The sequence below is a fragment of the Manis pentadactyla genome, chromosome 18 (genome assembly GCF_030020395.1).
Source record: "Manis pentadactyla isolate mManPen7 chromosome 18, mManPen7.hap1, whole genome shotgun sequence".
Taxonomy (NCBI): Eukaryota; Metazoa; Chordata; class Mammalia; order Pholidota; family Manidae; genus Manis; species Manis pentadactyla.
In genome coordinates, this window is record NC_080036.1 from 11,405,526 (window position 1) to 11,422,497 (window position 16,972).

Sequence of the window (16,972 nt, forward strand, 5' to 3'; positions counted from 1 at the left end):
AGAAAACAAATCCTACCATTTGCAAGAACATGGATGGAACTAGAGGGTATTATGCTCAGTGAAATAAGCCAGGCAGAGAAAGACAACTACCAAATGATTTCACTCATATGTGGAGTATAAGAACAAAGAAAAAACTGAAGGAACAAAACAGCAGCAGAATCACAGAACCCAAGAATGGACTAACAGTTACCAAAGGGAAAGGGACTGTGGAGGATGGGTGGGAAGAGAGGGATAAGTGGGAATAAGGGGCATTACGATTAGCATACATAATGTGGCGGGGGGCGGGGCATGGGGAAGGCCCTATAGCACAGAGAAGATCAATAGTGAGTCTTCAGCGTCTTACTAAGCTGATGGACAGTGACTGTAATGGAGTATGTGGTGGGGACTTGATAATGGGGGAGATCTGGTAACCACAACATTGCTCATGTAGTTGTATATTAATGATACCAAAGTAAAATAAATAAATAAATAAGTAAATAAAAAGTCTCAGGAGGAGAGAGAGAAAAAGGAATAGAAAACTTATTTGAAGAAGTCATAGCTGAAAAATTCCCTAACTTGGGGAAGGAAACAGACATCCAAGTCCTGGAAGCAAAGACCCCGCAAGATAAGCCCAAGGGGGTCCACACCAAGACACACAGTAATTAAAATGTCAAAGATCAAAAGTAAAGAGAGAATCTTAAAAGCAGCAAGAGAAAAGCAATGAGTCATATACAATGAAAACCCCTTAGGCTATCAGCTGATTTTTTAGAAGAATTTCTATTGGCCGGAAGGGAGTGGCATGCATTCAAAGTGCTAAAAGAAGAAGCCTGCAACAAAGAATGCCCAGAAAGGTAGAAGTATTATTGATAGATAAGTCCTTCAGAATTGAAGAACAGATAGTTTGTCAGACAAATGCAATTTCAAGGAGGTCACCACCACAAAAGTGGCCTTCTCAGAAATATTAAATAGATTTCTTTAAGAGGAAAAAAATGGCCATAACTAGAAGCAAGAAAATTATGAAAGGAAAAATTTCACCAGTAAAAGCAAGCATTTAGCAAAGGTAGTAGATCAGTCACGTAAAAGCTAGTATGGAGGCTAAAAGACAAAAGTGGTAAAATCAATTACATCTAAAAATTATTTAAGGAACTCACTAAATAGAAAGGTTTAAGAGAAGACATCATATACATAAAATGTGGAGGAGGAGGAGTAAATAATGTAGTGTTACTAGAATGTGTTCAAACTTAAGCGACCATCAACCTAACATAGACTGTGATAGACATAAGATGTTATATAAGAATCCCATGATAACCACAAATCAAAAACCTGTAATAGATATACACAAAACAGAAAGGAATCCAGCCATAACACTAAACAAAGCCATTGTGCACAAAGGAAGAAAGCAAGAGAAGAAGAATGGGTCAGAGAAAAATGAGAAAAACAACCAGAAAACATTTAACAAAATGGCAGTAAGTACATAACTATCAATCATACTTCAAATGTACATGAGCTAAATGCTCCAATCAGAAGACATAGGATGACAATGTACAAAAAAACAAGACCTATCATATGCTGCCTATAAGAAACTCATTTCAGACCTTAAAACACATACAGAGTAAAACTGAAGATATGGAAAAAGGTATTCCATGCAAATGGAAATGAAGAATAAAGCTGGAGTAGCAATAATTATGTCAGATGAAAGAGACTTTAAAACAAAGACTGTAACAAGAAACAAAGAAGGGCTTTACATAATGATTAAGGGCTAAATTCAGCAAGAAAATGTAACAATTATAAATATGCACCTAACATAGGAGCACCTAAATATATAAAGCAAATATTAACATGTATAAAGAGAAAAACTGACAGTAATGTAATAATAGTAGGAGACTTTAATATCCTAATAAATATCAATGGTCAGTTTATCTAGACAGATAATTGATAAAGAAACAGTAGCTTTGAATGATACATTAGAACAGATGGACTTAACAATATGTACAGAACATTCCATCCAAACTCAGCAGAATACATATTCTTTTCATATGCACACAGAACATTCTCCAGGATAGATCACATATTAGGACACAAAACAAGTCTCAATAAGTTCAAGAAGACTGAAATCACACCAAGCATCTTTTGCAACCACAATGATATAAAACTGGAAGTCAATTACAAAAAACGAAAAACAACAAACATGTGGAAGCTAAAAAGCATGCTGCTAAACAACCAATGGCTCAAAAAAGAAATCAAAGAGGAAATTAAAAGTACTTGGAGAATAATAAAAATATAAAAACATAACAGTTCAAAAAAATCCTTGGAAGGCAGCAAAAACAGTTCTAAGAAGAAAGCTTATAGCAATACAGGCCCACCTCAAGAAATGAAAAATCTCAAATAAACAATCTAACTCTACACCTCAATGAACTAGAAAAAGAAGAACAAAGCACAAAGGTAGTAGAGGGAAGGAAATTTAATAAAGAGCAGAGCTGAAATAAATGAAATAGAGACTAAAACTACAATACAAAAGGTCAATGAATTAAGACCTGGTCCTTTAAAAAGATAAAACTGGTACACTGTTAGACTTATCAAGAAAAAAAGAGAGGACTCAAATAAAAGGGGAGAAATTATAACTGACACCACAGAAATACAAAAGATTATTATAGATTACTATGAAAAATTATATGCCAACAAATTGTACAACCCACTTCCAAGACTAAACCAGAAAGAAATAGAAATTCTGAGCCAACCAATTACAGTGATGAAATTGAATTGATAATCAAAAACCTCCAAACAGAAGTCCAGAACCAAATGACTTCACAGGAGAATTCTACTCAGCATTTAAAGAACAGTTAATACCTACGCTTCTCAAACTATTCCAGAAAAATTAAGAGGAAGGACAGCCTCCCAATTAATTCTACAAGGCCGCATCAACCTAATACAAAAGCAGACAAAAATGCTATAAAAAAAGAAAATTGCAAACCAGTATCCCTGATTAATGTAGATGTAAATTTTTTCTTAACAAAATATTAGCAAACCAAATTCAAAAATACATTAAAAGGATCATTTACCATTACCAAGTGAGATTTACTCCAAGGATGCAAATTAGTTCAGTATCCACAAATTAATGAATGTGATAACACCATATTAATAAAATGAAGGATAAAAACCACATGATCATCTCAATAGATGCAGAAAAAACATTTGATGAAATTCAACATCCAGTCATAAAAACTCAACAAAGTGGGTATAGAGGTCACATAATAAAGGCCACATACAACAAACCTACAGCTAACATCATATTCAATGGTGAAAAGCTGAAAGCTTTTCCTCTAAGATTAGGGACAAGACAAGGATGCCCATTCTCACCACTTTTATTCGACATAGTACTGGCAATCCCATCCATGGCAATCAGTCAAGAAAATAAGATGAAAGGCATCTAGATTGGTAAGGAAGAAGTAAAACTCTCACTATTTGCAGATGGCATGATATAATATTTAGAAAATACTAGACTCCACAAAAAGCTATTAGAATTAACAAATAAATTTAGTGAAGTCACAAGATACAAATCAATATACAAAAATATGTGCATTAAGAGAACAACTCCATTTTCAATTGTATCAAAAAGAATAGAATACCTAGGGATGTGTCTAACCAAGTAGGTGAAAGACCTGTACTCTGCATACTGTCAGTAAGCGATGAAAGAAATTGAAGATGACGCAAATAAATGGAAAGATATTCCATGCTCACAGATAGGAAGAATTAATATTGTTAAAATGGCCATACTACCAAAAATAATTTACAGATGCTTTGTAATCCTTATAGAAGTACTAATGGCTTTTTTCACAGTACAGGAAATGATCCTAAAATTTGTATGAGACCATAAAAGACCTTGAAGAGCCAAAGAAATCTTGAGAAAGAATAACAAAGCTGGAGGTATCATGCTTCCTGACTTCCAACTATACTACAAAGCTACAGTAATCAAAACAGTATGGTCCTGGCACAAAAATCAATGAACAGAATAGAGAGCTTACAAATATACCCATGCTTATATGGTCAATTAATATATGACAAAGCAGGCAAAAATATACAAAGGGGAAAAGATAGTCTCTTCAATAAATGGAAAATTGGACAGCTATGTGCAAAAGAATAAAACTGGATCACTGTCTTACACCACATGCGAAAATAAACACAAAGAGGATTAAAGACCTAGATGTAAGACCTGAAACCATAAAACTCCTAGAAGAAAATGCAGTAAACTCTTGCACATCGGCATCAATAATTATTTTCTGGATATGTTTCCCCAAGCAAGGAAAACAAGCAAAAATAAATAGGTGGGACTGCATCAAGCTAAAAAGCTTCTGCATGGCAAAAGGACACAATCAACAAAACAAAAAGCAACTTAACTGCATGAAGGGGTATAATTGCAAATGATACATCTGAGAAGGGCTAATATCAAAAACACATAAAAAACTTATATAACTCAACACCAAAGAAAACCAAATAATCTAATTAAAGAAATGGGCAGAGGACCTGAATAGACCTTTATCCAAAAAAAGACATACAGATGTCCAACAGACACATGAAAAGGTGTCAACATCACTAATCAGGGAAATGCAAATCAGAGCCACAATGAGGTATGACCTCATACCAGTCAGAATGGCCACTATCCAAAACACAAGAAGTAACAAGTGTTGGTGAGGATGTGAAGAAAAGGGTACCTTCCTGTACTGTACTATTGGTGGGAATGTAAATGGGTGCAGCCACTATGGAAAGCAGTATGGAGATTTCTCTAAAAGTAGAAATACCATATGACCTAGTAATTCTATTTCCTGGAATTTACCTGAAGAAAACAAAATCACTAATTTAAAAAGATATATGCACTCCTATGTTTATTGCAGCATTATTTACAATAGCCAAGATGTGTAAACAACCAAAGTTTCCATCAATAGATAAATGGATGAAGAACATGTAGTACATATATACAATGGAATATTACTCGGCCATAAAAAAAGAATTAAATCTTGTCATTTCCTACAGCATGGATGGAACTAGAGGGTATTACACTAAGTGAAATAAATCTGGCAGAAAAAGACAAAGACCATGTTATTTCACTTATTTTTGGAATCTGAAAAATAAACAAAATAGAAAGAGACTCAAACATGAAAACAGACTGGTGGTTGCCATAGGGTAGTGTGGTGGGGAGATGGGCAAAATAGGTGATGAGGATAAAGAGGTACAAACATTAGTCATGGGGATGAAAAGTAACTCATAGAATTTAGTCAGTCCTATTGTATGTTGACAGCAACCATGCTTATCATGGTGAGCATTTAGTATTGTATATAATTGTCAAATCATCATATTGTACACCTGAAACCAATATAATCTTGTATATAAACTGTATTTCAATAAAAATAGAAATAAAAAGGGACAGTAAAGGGCAGTTTCCACAGCATACTGACAGTACATGTTTTTTAAGAGGTGCGTTGGGAAGTTCCTTCCTGGGGGTTCCCCATGGGCAGCTGCCAGACACATCTAATGCCTGTGTTACGAGCAGTGGTGTTCCGTGCAGTGGTGTTCCGTGCAACAGTGGAAAATGCCTGGCATGGGGGCGAGGCCACAGCCCTGCGCCTCCACAATTCTGACTGTGGGTGCCAGCCATGTGTGTGCTGTCGCTTTCTTACACAGCAAGGCACCAGTACAGCAGAATGTGCCTGCACGGAGGAATAGTCTGAAATGTTTGCTCTAATTTGCTCTCGCAGTGTTCTTATTTTTCCATGGATGAATGATGCTTCTCTTTGAATGCTACTACAGGACACGGACTGTGGATGTGGCGGTATCAAGAGAAGAAACCATTATTTGATGTCCCTGAGTCCGACGGCAGCTCTTTGTCCCCAGTCACAGCTGCAGTGTACTCCTTTCTGACCACGATAATAGTTCTGCAGGTAACAGTTCTAAGCACCATATGGTAACTGCCAGGCTTTTCTGACAAGAACTTTAAGTCATCATACTCTGCTGAGAATTCCCTCCAAATTCTGCATCTGAGAAAACCACAAGAATACCTGCCTACTGGGTTGCTGTGTTTTATTTCTCCACCTGATTTATCTATAGGGTCTTTTCTTGGGTACTTTTCAAGTTAAAATTCTCTTTTGCTGTTTTAAGATACTTAGTCATTGAGGGGTTGGTTTTCAGTCATTGCTTTTGTTTTGTTTTCCATTCAATTACTTCTAAAAAGACAACTTAAATTTTATTTTTGAATGATTTTAAGATTTACAAGCAAACTGCAAAAAAAAAATAGTACAGAAAGTTCCCATCTGTCCCTCACCCATTTGTCCTGATGTGAATATATTACATTCCTGCTGTGCACTGTCAAAACCCAGAAACCAGCTTTGGTATGTTGCCAAGAACTCAACTCCAGACATCACTCTGAAGAATCCAACTAGTAGACAACTAATATACTTTCTGTGCTCCGGGTTCATCTCAGGATATCTGTCACATTGCATATATTGCAGCATTAGTTTTCTTGGTGGTGGTACTGTTATTTCTATTACTGTTTCATCATTACTACTCCTGTTGCTGTGCCCCCCCCGAACAGCTCCCCATCACTAACTGAGAACCTCAGCCCGATAGGGCTGCTACACTGGAGAAGGGGCAGTGGCCACCACTGCTGACATCATTAGGGACACAGAGTGGACAGAGGACAGCCGTCTTGGAGGGCTGCTCTGATGTCTTCTAGCAAGTGCACTTTATACAGTGGAAAATGGCCTTATTTAACATTCCAAATTAATGGGTTTTTTATGAATCCAAGTTCTAGGCTTGAGTTAGGACTGTAGTAAAGTAACTGCTGCATTACTATCCTTAAGTTACTAGGAGAACCCAGTTAGTCTGGATAGAATATTCTGAGCCCATAGACATGGAGTTTAGTCTTAAATTGTCAAAGCATAACTGTGAATCTTCTTCTTAAAGCTTTTCTTCCTTTGCTCTGCATTGTACAAGATCTTACCCTTCAACAAAACCAGCCTCTGAAAAGACTGTCTCTCCTGAACTGTGGGGCTATGTCGGGATGGGCAGCTCCTGTTGCTGGGGCCCTGGGACAGCCTGGGGACTGAGGGCCACTGTAACGCCAGGTGACTTTGCTTACGAGGACTCTGACTGTACCGTGTTTGTTCTTTGTTTTTTTCTCTTTTCTCTCTTTCCATTCCTAGCTTCTCTCAAGCACAGCTTAGTAATATGGAAACACTTCCTTCTATCCAGGCCGTGGTTACCATACTTCCAGACATGATAGTGGATTTCTGCTCTGCAGTGGCACCATAGGCTGTCCTAGTTTAAACTCTTTGCCAGTGTCCTAATATTTTTCCAATACTGAGTCTAAACCAACATGTTTAAGCTCTTAAAGGTACAGTATGGCTCCTACTTACTTGCGGTCATAGTCATTGTCATTTAAACAGACTGGACCGATTCCACAGTTCTCCATTCCTCATGGCTGTTCCCTCTTGTGTGCCTTGTGTCTTCTAGGTTTTGATCCCAATTTCCTTATATGTGTCTATTGAAATTGTTAAAGTATGCCAGGTGTACTTCATTAACCAGGACATAGAGTTATATGATGAAGAGACAGACTCACAGCTGCAGTGCCGAGCTCTGAACATCACAGAAGACTTGGGGCAGATACAGTATATCTTCTCAGATAAAACTGGCACTTTAACTGAGAATAAGATGGTTTTCCGAAGATGCACTGTGTCTGGCATAGAATATTCCCATGATGCAAATGGTGAGTCTGGGGGTGGCGGCTACCACCCTGGGCTGGACTAGAGAGCCGCACGGTCGAAGCTGCATGCCCACACACACACGCAGGCACACACACGCAGGCACACACACATGCACACACACACATATTTTAGGGATTCCTGAGTATTGAGGGAGAATGAAACATAGAAGGGAGGGCTGTCAGAGCAAGTTGGGAGCCTGACGCCTGGGGCGTTTAAGGAAAAGGCATCTCCACATTGCTAACAGCGCTTTGCTCACTGCAGAGTCTCAGGGCAGTGGGCCTCAGTGTAAGCACCCCTTTTCTGCCAGACAGGGAGCAAAGGAGGGCATCCCAGAGAAGCTCACTCCTGAGGCACCTGTCTCTTTGCCACACCAAGAGGAAAAGAGATTCTGTTTCTTTTGCTGTCCAACAATCTTATTGGCTGAAAATTCTCAGAAGGGCAATGGGCAATTCACACTGCATTCTTTCCCTTGGAATATAATGTTCTGGGAGCTGGAAAGAAATGTCACCTCCCTTTGGATTTCTTAGGCAGTTGCTCTCCCCATCCTTCCTTACACTTTGCTGCCTCTGTCCTCTGTGAAAGCACAGGGGAGCCATTGGCTTCATGAGCCAAGGCTGTGACCAGAGCCAGCTGCCTGCCTGAGCCAAGGGAGGACACCATGGGAGGGGTCCCTGCTCCACAGTAGCACTTCCGGGGCCACTGCTCCCCTAAGAGGGGCACCCGCTCTGCAGCCAGGACTCCCTTGCCATCCTGTGGCCATGCCTGAGAACATCAGGAAATCTTGCCACAAAAACAGAAGTAAATGTAGGCATCAGTCAGCATGTGGACATCATTAGGAAGCTGTTCTTTAAGGGGATTTGTTGGATTTTTGTGAGTTTTATAAAACTAAGAATTACCATAATATCCAGTAATGTCCTTCATGTAAAACTAATCATATTTAACAGAAGGCAGAGGAACTTAACCACTTTATTTTTTTTTATTTGTCACCCAAGAGAAATGCTTGGTGACAGTATCCCGTCCGTCCACCTGCCTCCCACCCCCTCGACTCCCCCTTCTGTAACTCCTCAACATGTGCAGAAGTGCTCCCCTGCCTGAAAGCAGAACTCAGCCTGGTTGCAAAGGAGTCAGGTCAAAGGTCAGGTCAGCAGCAGCCTTTGAAACTAGACCTCAGGCTCCATGAGTATAATCCCAACTGAGGTTATAGAAAGATTCTGACAGTTGTCAGACGCTTACCATAAACCACCTCCAGAAGGCACAGGAAAGCAGTTCTGGCAGAGGCTGAAACAGCCACGCGTCTCTGCTGCATATTTTGAAGAAGTGCTGCTCAGTGACTGATGTGCACCCAGGGCCAAGGGGTCTTAGGCATTCCTGCCATGAGCTGAGCTTTCAGACCTTGTTAGTAGGATGACTTCAGGTGGGGGTGGCTTGGAGCGCTGAGCCCAGCTCACATATACCATGCGTGCATGTAACTGGCCGTGGGTGGGTGTAACTCTCTGTGGCGACAGTGTTGTGGTGACAGTGAGTGCCCCCACGGGCATCACGTGCTCCTTGCCCTTGTCTTCCTCAAGGACACTGAGGGCATTGCTGAGGCCGTGGCTGGTCAGAAACTGATGCACAGTCACAGACCACAGTCATTCATCAGCTGGGGCCTGAGGGATGGCTCCTTTGGGCTAACATCTGGCCCCTGCTGTTGGGGGTGGGATGGGCAGGTGTACCCTTCAGAGGGCTGACACCAAGCTCCTAACACATAAGCCTAGAAGCTGGGCAGCCCCATGTCCGGGCTTTGTTCTTCCTGGCATCAGTTTGCCACCAAGGGAGAGTTACATCAGCCAGGAGGGGATGAGACATGTGGAGGAGCTTGCCGAGCTGGAACCCAGGCATGCCAGTTACCCAGCCGTGTGACCGAGAGCAGGTGCTTCCTGTTCCTTACCTCTATCCCTAATAAATACCATCCGTAAGAAAAGTCTTTCTGAGGAAAGATGATGATTATAAGGCCTGGCCCACAGGACAGACCGATGTTCCAGGCACGTCAAGGTCAGAGGCCCTTTCTCTAAGGTCCTCACGCGGGCCCCCTTGCGTTAGGATACCTTATGCTAGCACTGGGCTGCCCTTGACTTATTTTTGAATGAGTAATCCGCACGAATCTTCTGCTTCTTGTGCATCCCTGATGCAAGAAGCTGAACTAACTGGGCAGAGCAAAGAAGATGGGTTCAGAGCCATCCACCTGCAGGAAACGGCAGCAAGGATGCTCTTGATGGGGCTCCCTGAGCACGCGCGTGAACACAGAGCCGCAGACCCTGGCTCTGCAGCACACCTAAGGGCTTGAGCACAGTTTCATGGTCATGACTGTCTGCAGTGGAGATTCACCCGCTGGGCCTAAACCCTGGCGCTGTGCAGCCCCAGGAGGACTGTGAGCCTCCCCGTGGCACAGCACTTCATCCACACGGGGTGAGTCGGACGATAGCCACCACCCACTGGCTCTGGAAAAGGAACCCCCACAGGGAAGCACCCCCAGTGCCGCCAAGAAGCACTGTTTCTGCGTGACTGCAAGGCAGACGCAGTGCGCGCTCTGGGTTCCCTCGGTGGGACCTTTGCTGGGTGAGTCCTGCCCCTTGGCAGCGAGGGCCCCCAGTGCCCCGAGTCAGCCCCTTCTGCCTACCCAGCCTCCTCCCGATGTGTCCCCACCGTTCCTCTCCCCGCAGCCCAGCGTCTGGCCCGGTACCAGGAGGCGGACTCAGAGGAGGAGGAGGCGCTTCCCAGAGGGGGCTCTCTGCCCCAGCGCGGCAGCACCGGGAGCCACCAGAGCGTCCGCGCCACGCCCAGGAGCCAGAGCACCAGGTCCCACCGGCGCACGGGCAGCCGGGCCGAGGCCAGGCAGGCCAGCATGCTGTCCCAGCACACGGCGTTCAGCAGCCCCATGGTGAGCACCCCCTCGTTCCCATGTTGAGTCATCCCCACGCTTCCCTGCCGCTGTCATTTTCTCCTGCTCTTCAGAAGTGTGGGGCCTTTGGCTCTGCACAGTCATGGGAGATTTCCTGGGCAGCATCCACCTTCTCCCCACATTGTATCTGTTCCAAAACATCAACACGCCCCCTTTGCCATGGCTTCCAAGACTGGGGGCCTGCTGGTAAGCCACCCAGCAGGGTGACGGAGAGGAAGTGCATCCTGCCAAACAAAATGGATCAAATATCAGAGCAGGATGACAACTGTGATAAAGCAAAGCCAAATGAAAAAGAAAAAAAGTCATCCAATGAGCCCAAAGCCAATGAAACTTCTTTCTCCCTTGTCTAGTCAGCTGTCCAGATGACTGTGGACCATTCTCATCAGGCAGGGAAATTTCCAGGAGTGAGTGAGTGACAACCTCTAAAAGATCCTTTCACTCCCCAAATGAACAGAAAGGAAGAACCCATTTGCTCACTCTGTGGCAGCCTCATTCTCTGTGCCCTTCGAAACCATACAGAAGCTGCCACTTAAATCGAGGCAGTTAGAATTGTGGTTGGTTGGTGGGTTTATATGGCACCCATGGGAGGAGGGCTCTCTTACTTGGCAGGAGTGGGGCTGTTACAGGCTCTCCTGACATCAGTTCAGCAACGTGGGTCAAGAGTTATTTGAAATGCTCAAACTTTCTGACCTAGGAATTTTGTGATTCAGTCAAAGATTTCTGTGCATAGAAATCTATCAGTGAAGAAAATGTATCCAGTGATAAATGAATGTTCAAATAGATTATGGTACATGTATTCTGAAGTTGTTAAAACTTGTGTTTTCAAATCATTCTTAAAAGCCTATAAAAGTTCAGACAAAATATTTTGCTGAAAATGGAAACTGCCAATGTATGTATCATGTTTTTTATGGGGATACAATTGGCATATAACATTGTATAAGTTTAAGGTGGGAAATCAAATCAAATTCATACCAAAACCACCATGAGATACCAACACACACCTACTAGAACATCACCACCAAAGGACAAGAGATAACAAGTGTTGGGAGGATGTGAGGAGAAGAAAACCATTGTGTGCTGTTGGTGGGAATGTATATTGGAACAGCCACGGTGGAATCCAGTATGGAAATTCCTCAAAAAACTAAAAACAGAACCACCATATAATCCAACAATTCCACTTTTGGGTGTATATCCTAAGGAAATGTATAAAATATTTGGTTATGTAAAATGTAAGTGTAGAGAAAAAAGACTGGAAGGAAATACAGTATCATATGTTTCAAAAACTGTATCTAACAGATACAGATGTGTTTTGTTCAAATCTTTCTGAGTAAGATATATTATTTTATAACAACATACATTTTAGATGTATTATTTTGTAAGAACTTGTTTATCATATATGTAAATATAAGAATATATGCATTTTGTTTCATGTGTAAGTGGTATATTCTTATACAATTAAAATCTTACATAATTTACCATTACACAGTCATAAAGGTTATATGAAGGTGTGTTTATAGCTTAGAATAAAGTCAAAATGTCTGTAAATAGTGGAAGCACTGAGTCACTTGGCAGGTGCCTGGATCAGACTCACCCCTAGGCCTGTTTTCTTCAGGAGAAAAACATTACGCCTGACCCAAAGCTGTTTGAGAAGGTGAGTGAATGTGACAGGTGCCTGGCCATCGCAAGGCACCGGGAGCACCCGCTGGCCCACCTCTCACCCGAACTGTCCGACGTTTTTGACTTCTTCATCGCGCTCACCATCTGCAACACAGTAGTAGTCACATCGCCGGATCAGCCACGACAAAAGGCAAGCTCTGGAGGGTCTGGCGCCCTTGACCTGGCCTCACTATCAGCCTTCCTAAGGGGAAGCCTCCCTCCCTTTCACAGCCGCCCAGGCTCAAGGGGGTGCAGTAAGGATTTCACGTGGGGCAGACCAGCTCATTGGTTCTGTGGCGCCATCCCCGGGCTGCAGGTGGCAAGCGATGGGATTGGGGCCACGAGAGGCAGACACCCTCTGAGCCTGGGCAGGAGGCACAGAGCAGCTGGCCTAGCCTGGCTTAGGCAGGGCCAGGAGAGAGGACCTTCCCAGAGCCTTTGGGTCTCAGATTCTCATAGGAGAGGGGACAGCATGGGCTGGGGACCCAGTCTCCGGGATGAGCCGCCTGGCCTGTGCCCTGACTTTACCACCCAGCTGAGCAGCTTTAGACAAGCTGTTCCCTTCCGTACCTCAGGCACCTCATCTGGGTCACGGGGGAGGTAGTAGTGGTTAGGGAAAGGGCTCAGAGTAGGGTTAAATGTATGTAACATTAATAAAGGTTCTTAACATTGTTGTTCAAAGAGTTGATCAAGAGTAAATTGGGAGATACTTGAGGAGTGGGAAGGTTTTGGTTTTGGTTGGTTGGTTGGTTGTGTTTTGTTTGGATTAACATGAAGATTCTCACCGAAGAGAATAAGCTTTTTACTTGCAAATGGATCCTCTGTAACCCGGGTGCTCCAGGTGGGCTGCATGTGTGTGTGTGTAGAGGGGTGCCCCTAAGCTCAAACATGCACAAGACAGCCAGGCAACTTTCACGGGATAAAAATGAAGGTGGTCTGAGGGCTGGTTGTACGCCGGGGACCTGCTTCCAGCCCTCTGCTCGCCCACACTCCTGTCCTGCCTCCCGAGCCAGCCCTTCCCTCAGGTTCCTGATGGAGCCATGGGGGGGGGCGATGTAGGTGAACTGCGGTCTCTGCCCTCTGCGTGGCAGTGGCCTGTTGACAGCAGTGTGCCCCGCCTCCCGTGCTCTCTCTCCTGCCACACCTACCTGTGGAGACCCCAGTGGGCCCAGTGAATCCCCGTGGACAGGGTCCCACCACTCAGAGACCGCAGGCTCGTGCTGTCGGCCTTGGGTCAGCTGCTTCCTGCTGTAGCCCACCGCTGCACTGCCTCAGCACCCCCACCTGGCCTCCGGGTCCTTCCACCACCCTGTATTCTGACTAGGTTAGACCCTGACAGACCTAGGCATTGCATGAGAGACACCTCTCACTCTCAGTAAGCGAGAGAGACGCCAACACACCTGAGGTGTGCACCTCACACATGCATGAATTCCACAGAGAGAACAGATATTTAATCACCCACCCTCAGCAAATGAACATGTCTCTGGATGCATCTCTGTTCCCACTCATTAGTGAGAATCACCACTCAGCATACTTGGAGCCAGCAGGAGCTCCAATGTGCCTACCTGTATCTCCTGCCTAGATTTGCAGCATATGTAAAGTCATTACAGGAATTTAAAAAAAGCACCTTTATCAAAATTGGTCCTAAGGGCCTTGCTTTACCAAGTACCTGATTTTTCTGGAAGCTATTACTGTAGTTTATAACATTGGACATATGGGAAAAATTATGAAAATTTAAGGATAACTATAATTCATATCCTAATGAATGAATATTGCATGACCTTTATTTAAGTGAAGTAGAAGAGACGAAGGGGCACGATGGTCTGGTTGCCGTTTTCCATGCATACCCCCGAAATCTGAGACATGGGAGATCCGTGCCTCAGGCCTCCTGAGCAGACCTCCGACCCCTGCTTCTCTTGCAGGTGAGGGTGAGGTTTGAGCTGAAGTCCCCCGTGAAGACCATAGAAGACTTCCTCCGGAGGTTCACGCCCAGCCGCCGGGCTGCGGGCTGCAACGGCCTCGGCAGCCTGGCCGCCAACAGGGGCCAGCACAAGCCGGGCTCCGGCTGCCTGTCCGGCCCGGCCCGCGTCAGCGCTCCGCTCGGGCCCGAGGAGCAGCCAGGCCAGCCCGTGGCGCTCGCCAGCAACGGTATCAGCGAGCCGGGCAGCGGGGCCTCGCGGCGCACCGCCCGCGGGCAGGCACCGGAGCTGCGCTACGAGGCCGAGAGCCCCGACGAGGCGGCGCTCGTGTACGCCGCCCGGGCCTACAGCTGCGCGCTGGTGGACCGCCTGCCCGACCACGTGTCGGTGCAGCTGCCCCAGCTGGGCAGGCTCACCTTCGAGCTCCTGCACACGCTGGGCTTCGACTCCGTCCGCAAGAGGATGTCAGTGGTCATCCGGCACCCCCTCACCGACGAGATCAGCGTCTACACCAAGGGGGCCGACTCGGTGCTCATGGACCTCCTGCTGCCCTGCTCCCCAGGTACCAGCCCCGCGCCGGGTGGAGCCCCAAGAGGGCAAGCGTGCCCCCAGCCCCTCCCCACTGGTAGAGGGATTGTCACGGACCCCTTCTGGAAGCCGTGCCTGCAGGGGAGTCGCTCTCCGGATCCCAGCTCCTCCTCAGAAGGCGGGCCCCGAGCTCACCTCGGAGCAGGGGGCTGCAGGGCTGTGGAGGGAGGCGCAGGGTCCTGTTTTAAATCTGGACAGTGAAGATTAAGAACTTCCGGGCTAGCAGTTTGGGAGGGCTCCTCCTTGCCTTTGTGCCCTGTGGTCGCGTGGCCCAGGGCAGCTGTGAGGCCCAGGCCACGGTTTTTGGCCCGTTTGTGAAGCTGCCTCGGGCAGCAGTGGGGCCCCGGGGTGGGGGCTGCAGCCTCCCACCTGCTGCCCTCCGTCCCAGCTTCAGGCAGAGCGGCAGCGCCCTGGTCCCTGTGTGTGTGGACTAGAGTTCCATATAACGTTTGGTTTGAGAAAAAGGAGTTTGAAAATGACTGCTATGGAGGGTGGATCTTCATTGAGCAAAAGGGTTTATGCCTCTTTCCAGACACAGATGCTTCCGGGGCTTGGTGGGGGAAGGGCCTGGGCCGCACTAGTGACCCTGGTCACCCCTCCCTCCTCTCAAGCCGTCAGCTTTGTTTTGACCAATGTGGTTAAAGGCAGTGGCTCTGCAGGCAGACCCTTCCCTGAAGCACAGCCTTCCCCTCTCCTCTCTAGACAATAAAGTACTTTATCATTATTTTAATTTCACCGTCCCTCAGATAGACAAATGATTGCTCAAAGAGCAATCAGAATCTGAAATAATGTTATCACCTTCTAATAATGTTATCACAACATAAGGAGTAAATGGTAGTCAAGAATAAGATGACTTTGAGTGTCAAATTTAAATCCCTGCAGCAAAGTCACCTACAACAGTATTTCCCAATTCTCTTTTTTTAGTATTGCCCCCTTGAGCCTTTTTAGATATTTTTCCTCCTCATGCCCCCATGTCATTTTAATGCATAGATATGCTGTACCTCTGTTTATGTACTGTATGTATATCTGTGCTTTTATACGTAAGAATACTTTTTGCTACCAAGAACCAATCTTTGGTCCCTTGGAGGCACTGCCTTTTCCATGGAGAACACATGTTCAGGAGGTAAGAGGTTGACTCAGATAGACAACCTTCCCCAGACTAGGGGCCTCAGCACTGGTAAGTAGGGTTGCCAGATTTATCGAACAAAATATGTTGAATGTCCAGTTAAATTTGAATTTCGGATTAAGCAACACATAATATTTTTAGTAAAAGTATGTTCTATGTGATATTTGGGCACTTAATATTCTCTCTGGCAACACTACTGTTGTTTTGGGGATAGGAACTGCACTTTTTCTCAAGGACAGTTTTTCATAAATGGGAGGAATATGCACTTCATGTATGTCCACCTCCTGGACAAAGGGATGCCAGATCACTCTTAATGAGGTTCTGCTTATACAAACTTCTCGTTTCAACAAGGCACACTTAGAAACAGTCTGAAATAGGAGGTTTTTGAAAATAACAGCTAACTTCTACTTTAAATGTTATATGAATATGAGTGTGTATTATTTACAAGCAATGAAACAGACATGGGATAAATCTAGTAGTTCAGATTCCCAGATGTTCCTCTTTGGAGGATGTTGGAGTAAATCATGGGGAAAGGATGTTCTTGTGACTTTGCTGATTGATTCATTGCAACAAAATTCTCTGGCCTAGTTGCAGCCAGCTAGAGTGAGGCAGAAAGGTGAGGGCCATGAATTCCTCACTGGCCCTGAAACATACTCATCACACACTTTGATCATGCACAAAAGCTCCTGCCCTTCTGCCCTCCCACTCGTAATTGTTACCCAAGAAGATTTTATAGTTAAGAAGGTGTATGTCACCTTGTGGATTCCACGGCTCGAGGAAGCTCAAAGTCAGCACTTCTGTAGTTTATAATAAGGAACAAGCCTTCTCCTTATCTGTGTCTACAGAAATCAGAAAAGGGTGGATGTTTGGAGAACTTTTCCTAGCTGACAACTAATTTCCTAGCTTTTTAAAAAATTGTGTTCTTAATTTTAATTTTTTAATTTTAATTATTAAAAATAAACTTTTAATGTATGTACATAAAAATTGCCACCTTAACCATTTTTAAACA

At 44.6% G+C, this 16,972-nt stretch overlaps 1 protein-coding gene across 1 annotated transcript in view; it reads left to right on the forward strand.

Annotated features, from left to right (window-relative positions):
* Window positions 1-16,972, forward strand: part of ATP10A (ATPase phospholipid transporting 10A (putative)) — a 178,040-nt gene that overhangs the window by 137,922 nt on the left and 23,146 nt on the right. The window contains 5 exon segments of the mRNA XM_036878686.2: window positions 5,782-5,912; window positions 7,483-7,735; window positions 10,436-10,653; window positions 12,287-12,481; window positions 14,253-14,811. Of these exon segments, the coding sequence (XP_036734581.2) occupies window positions 5,782-5,912; window positions 7,483-7,735; window positions 10,436-10,653; window positions 12,287-12,481; window positions 14,253-14,811 (1,356 nt within the window).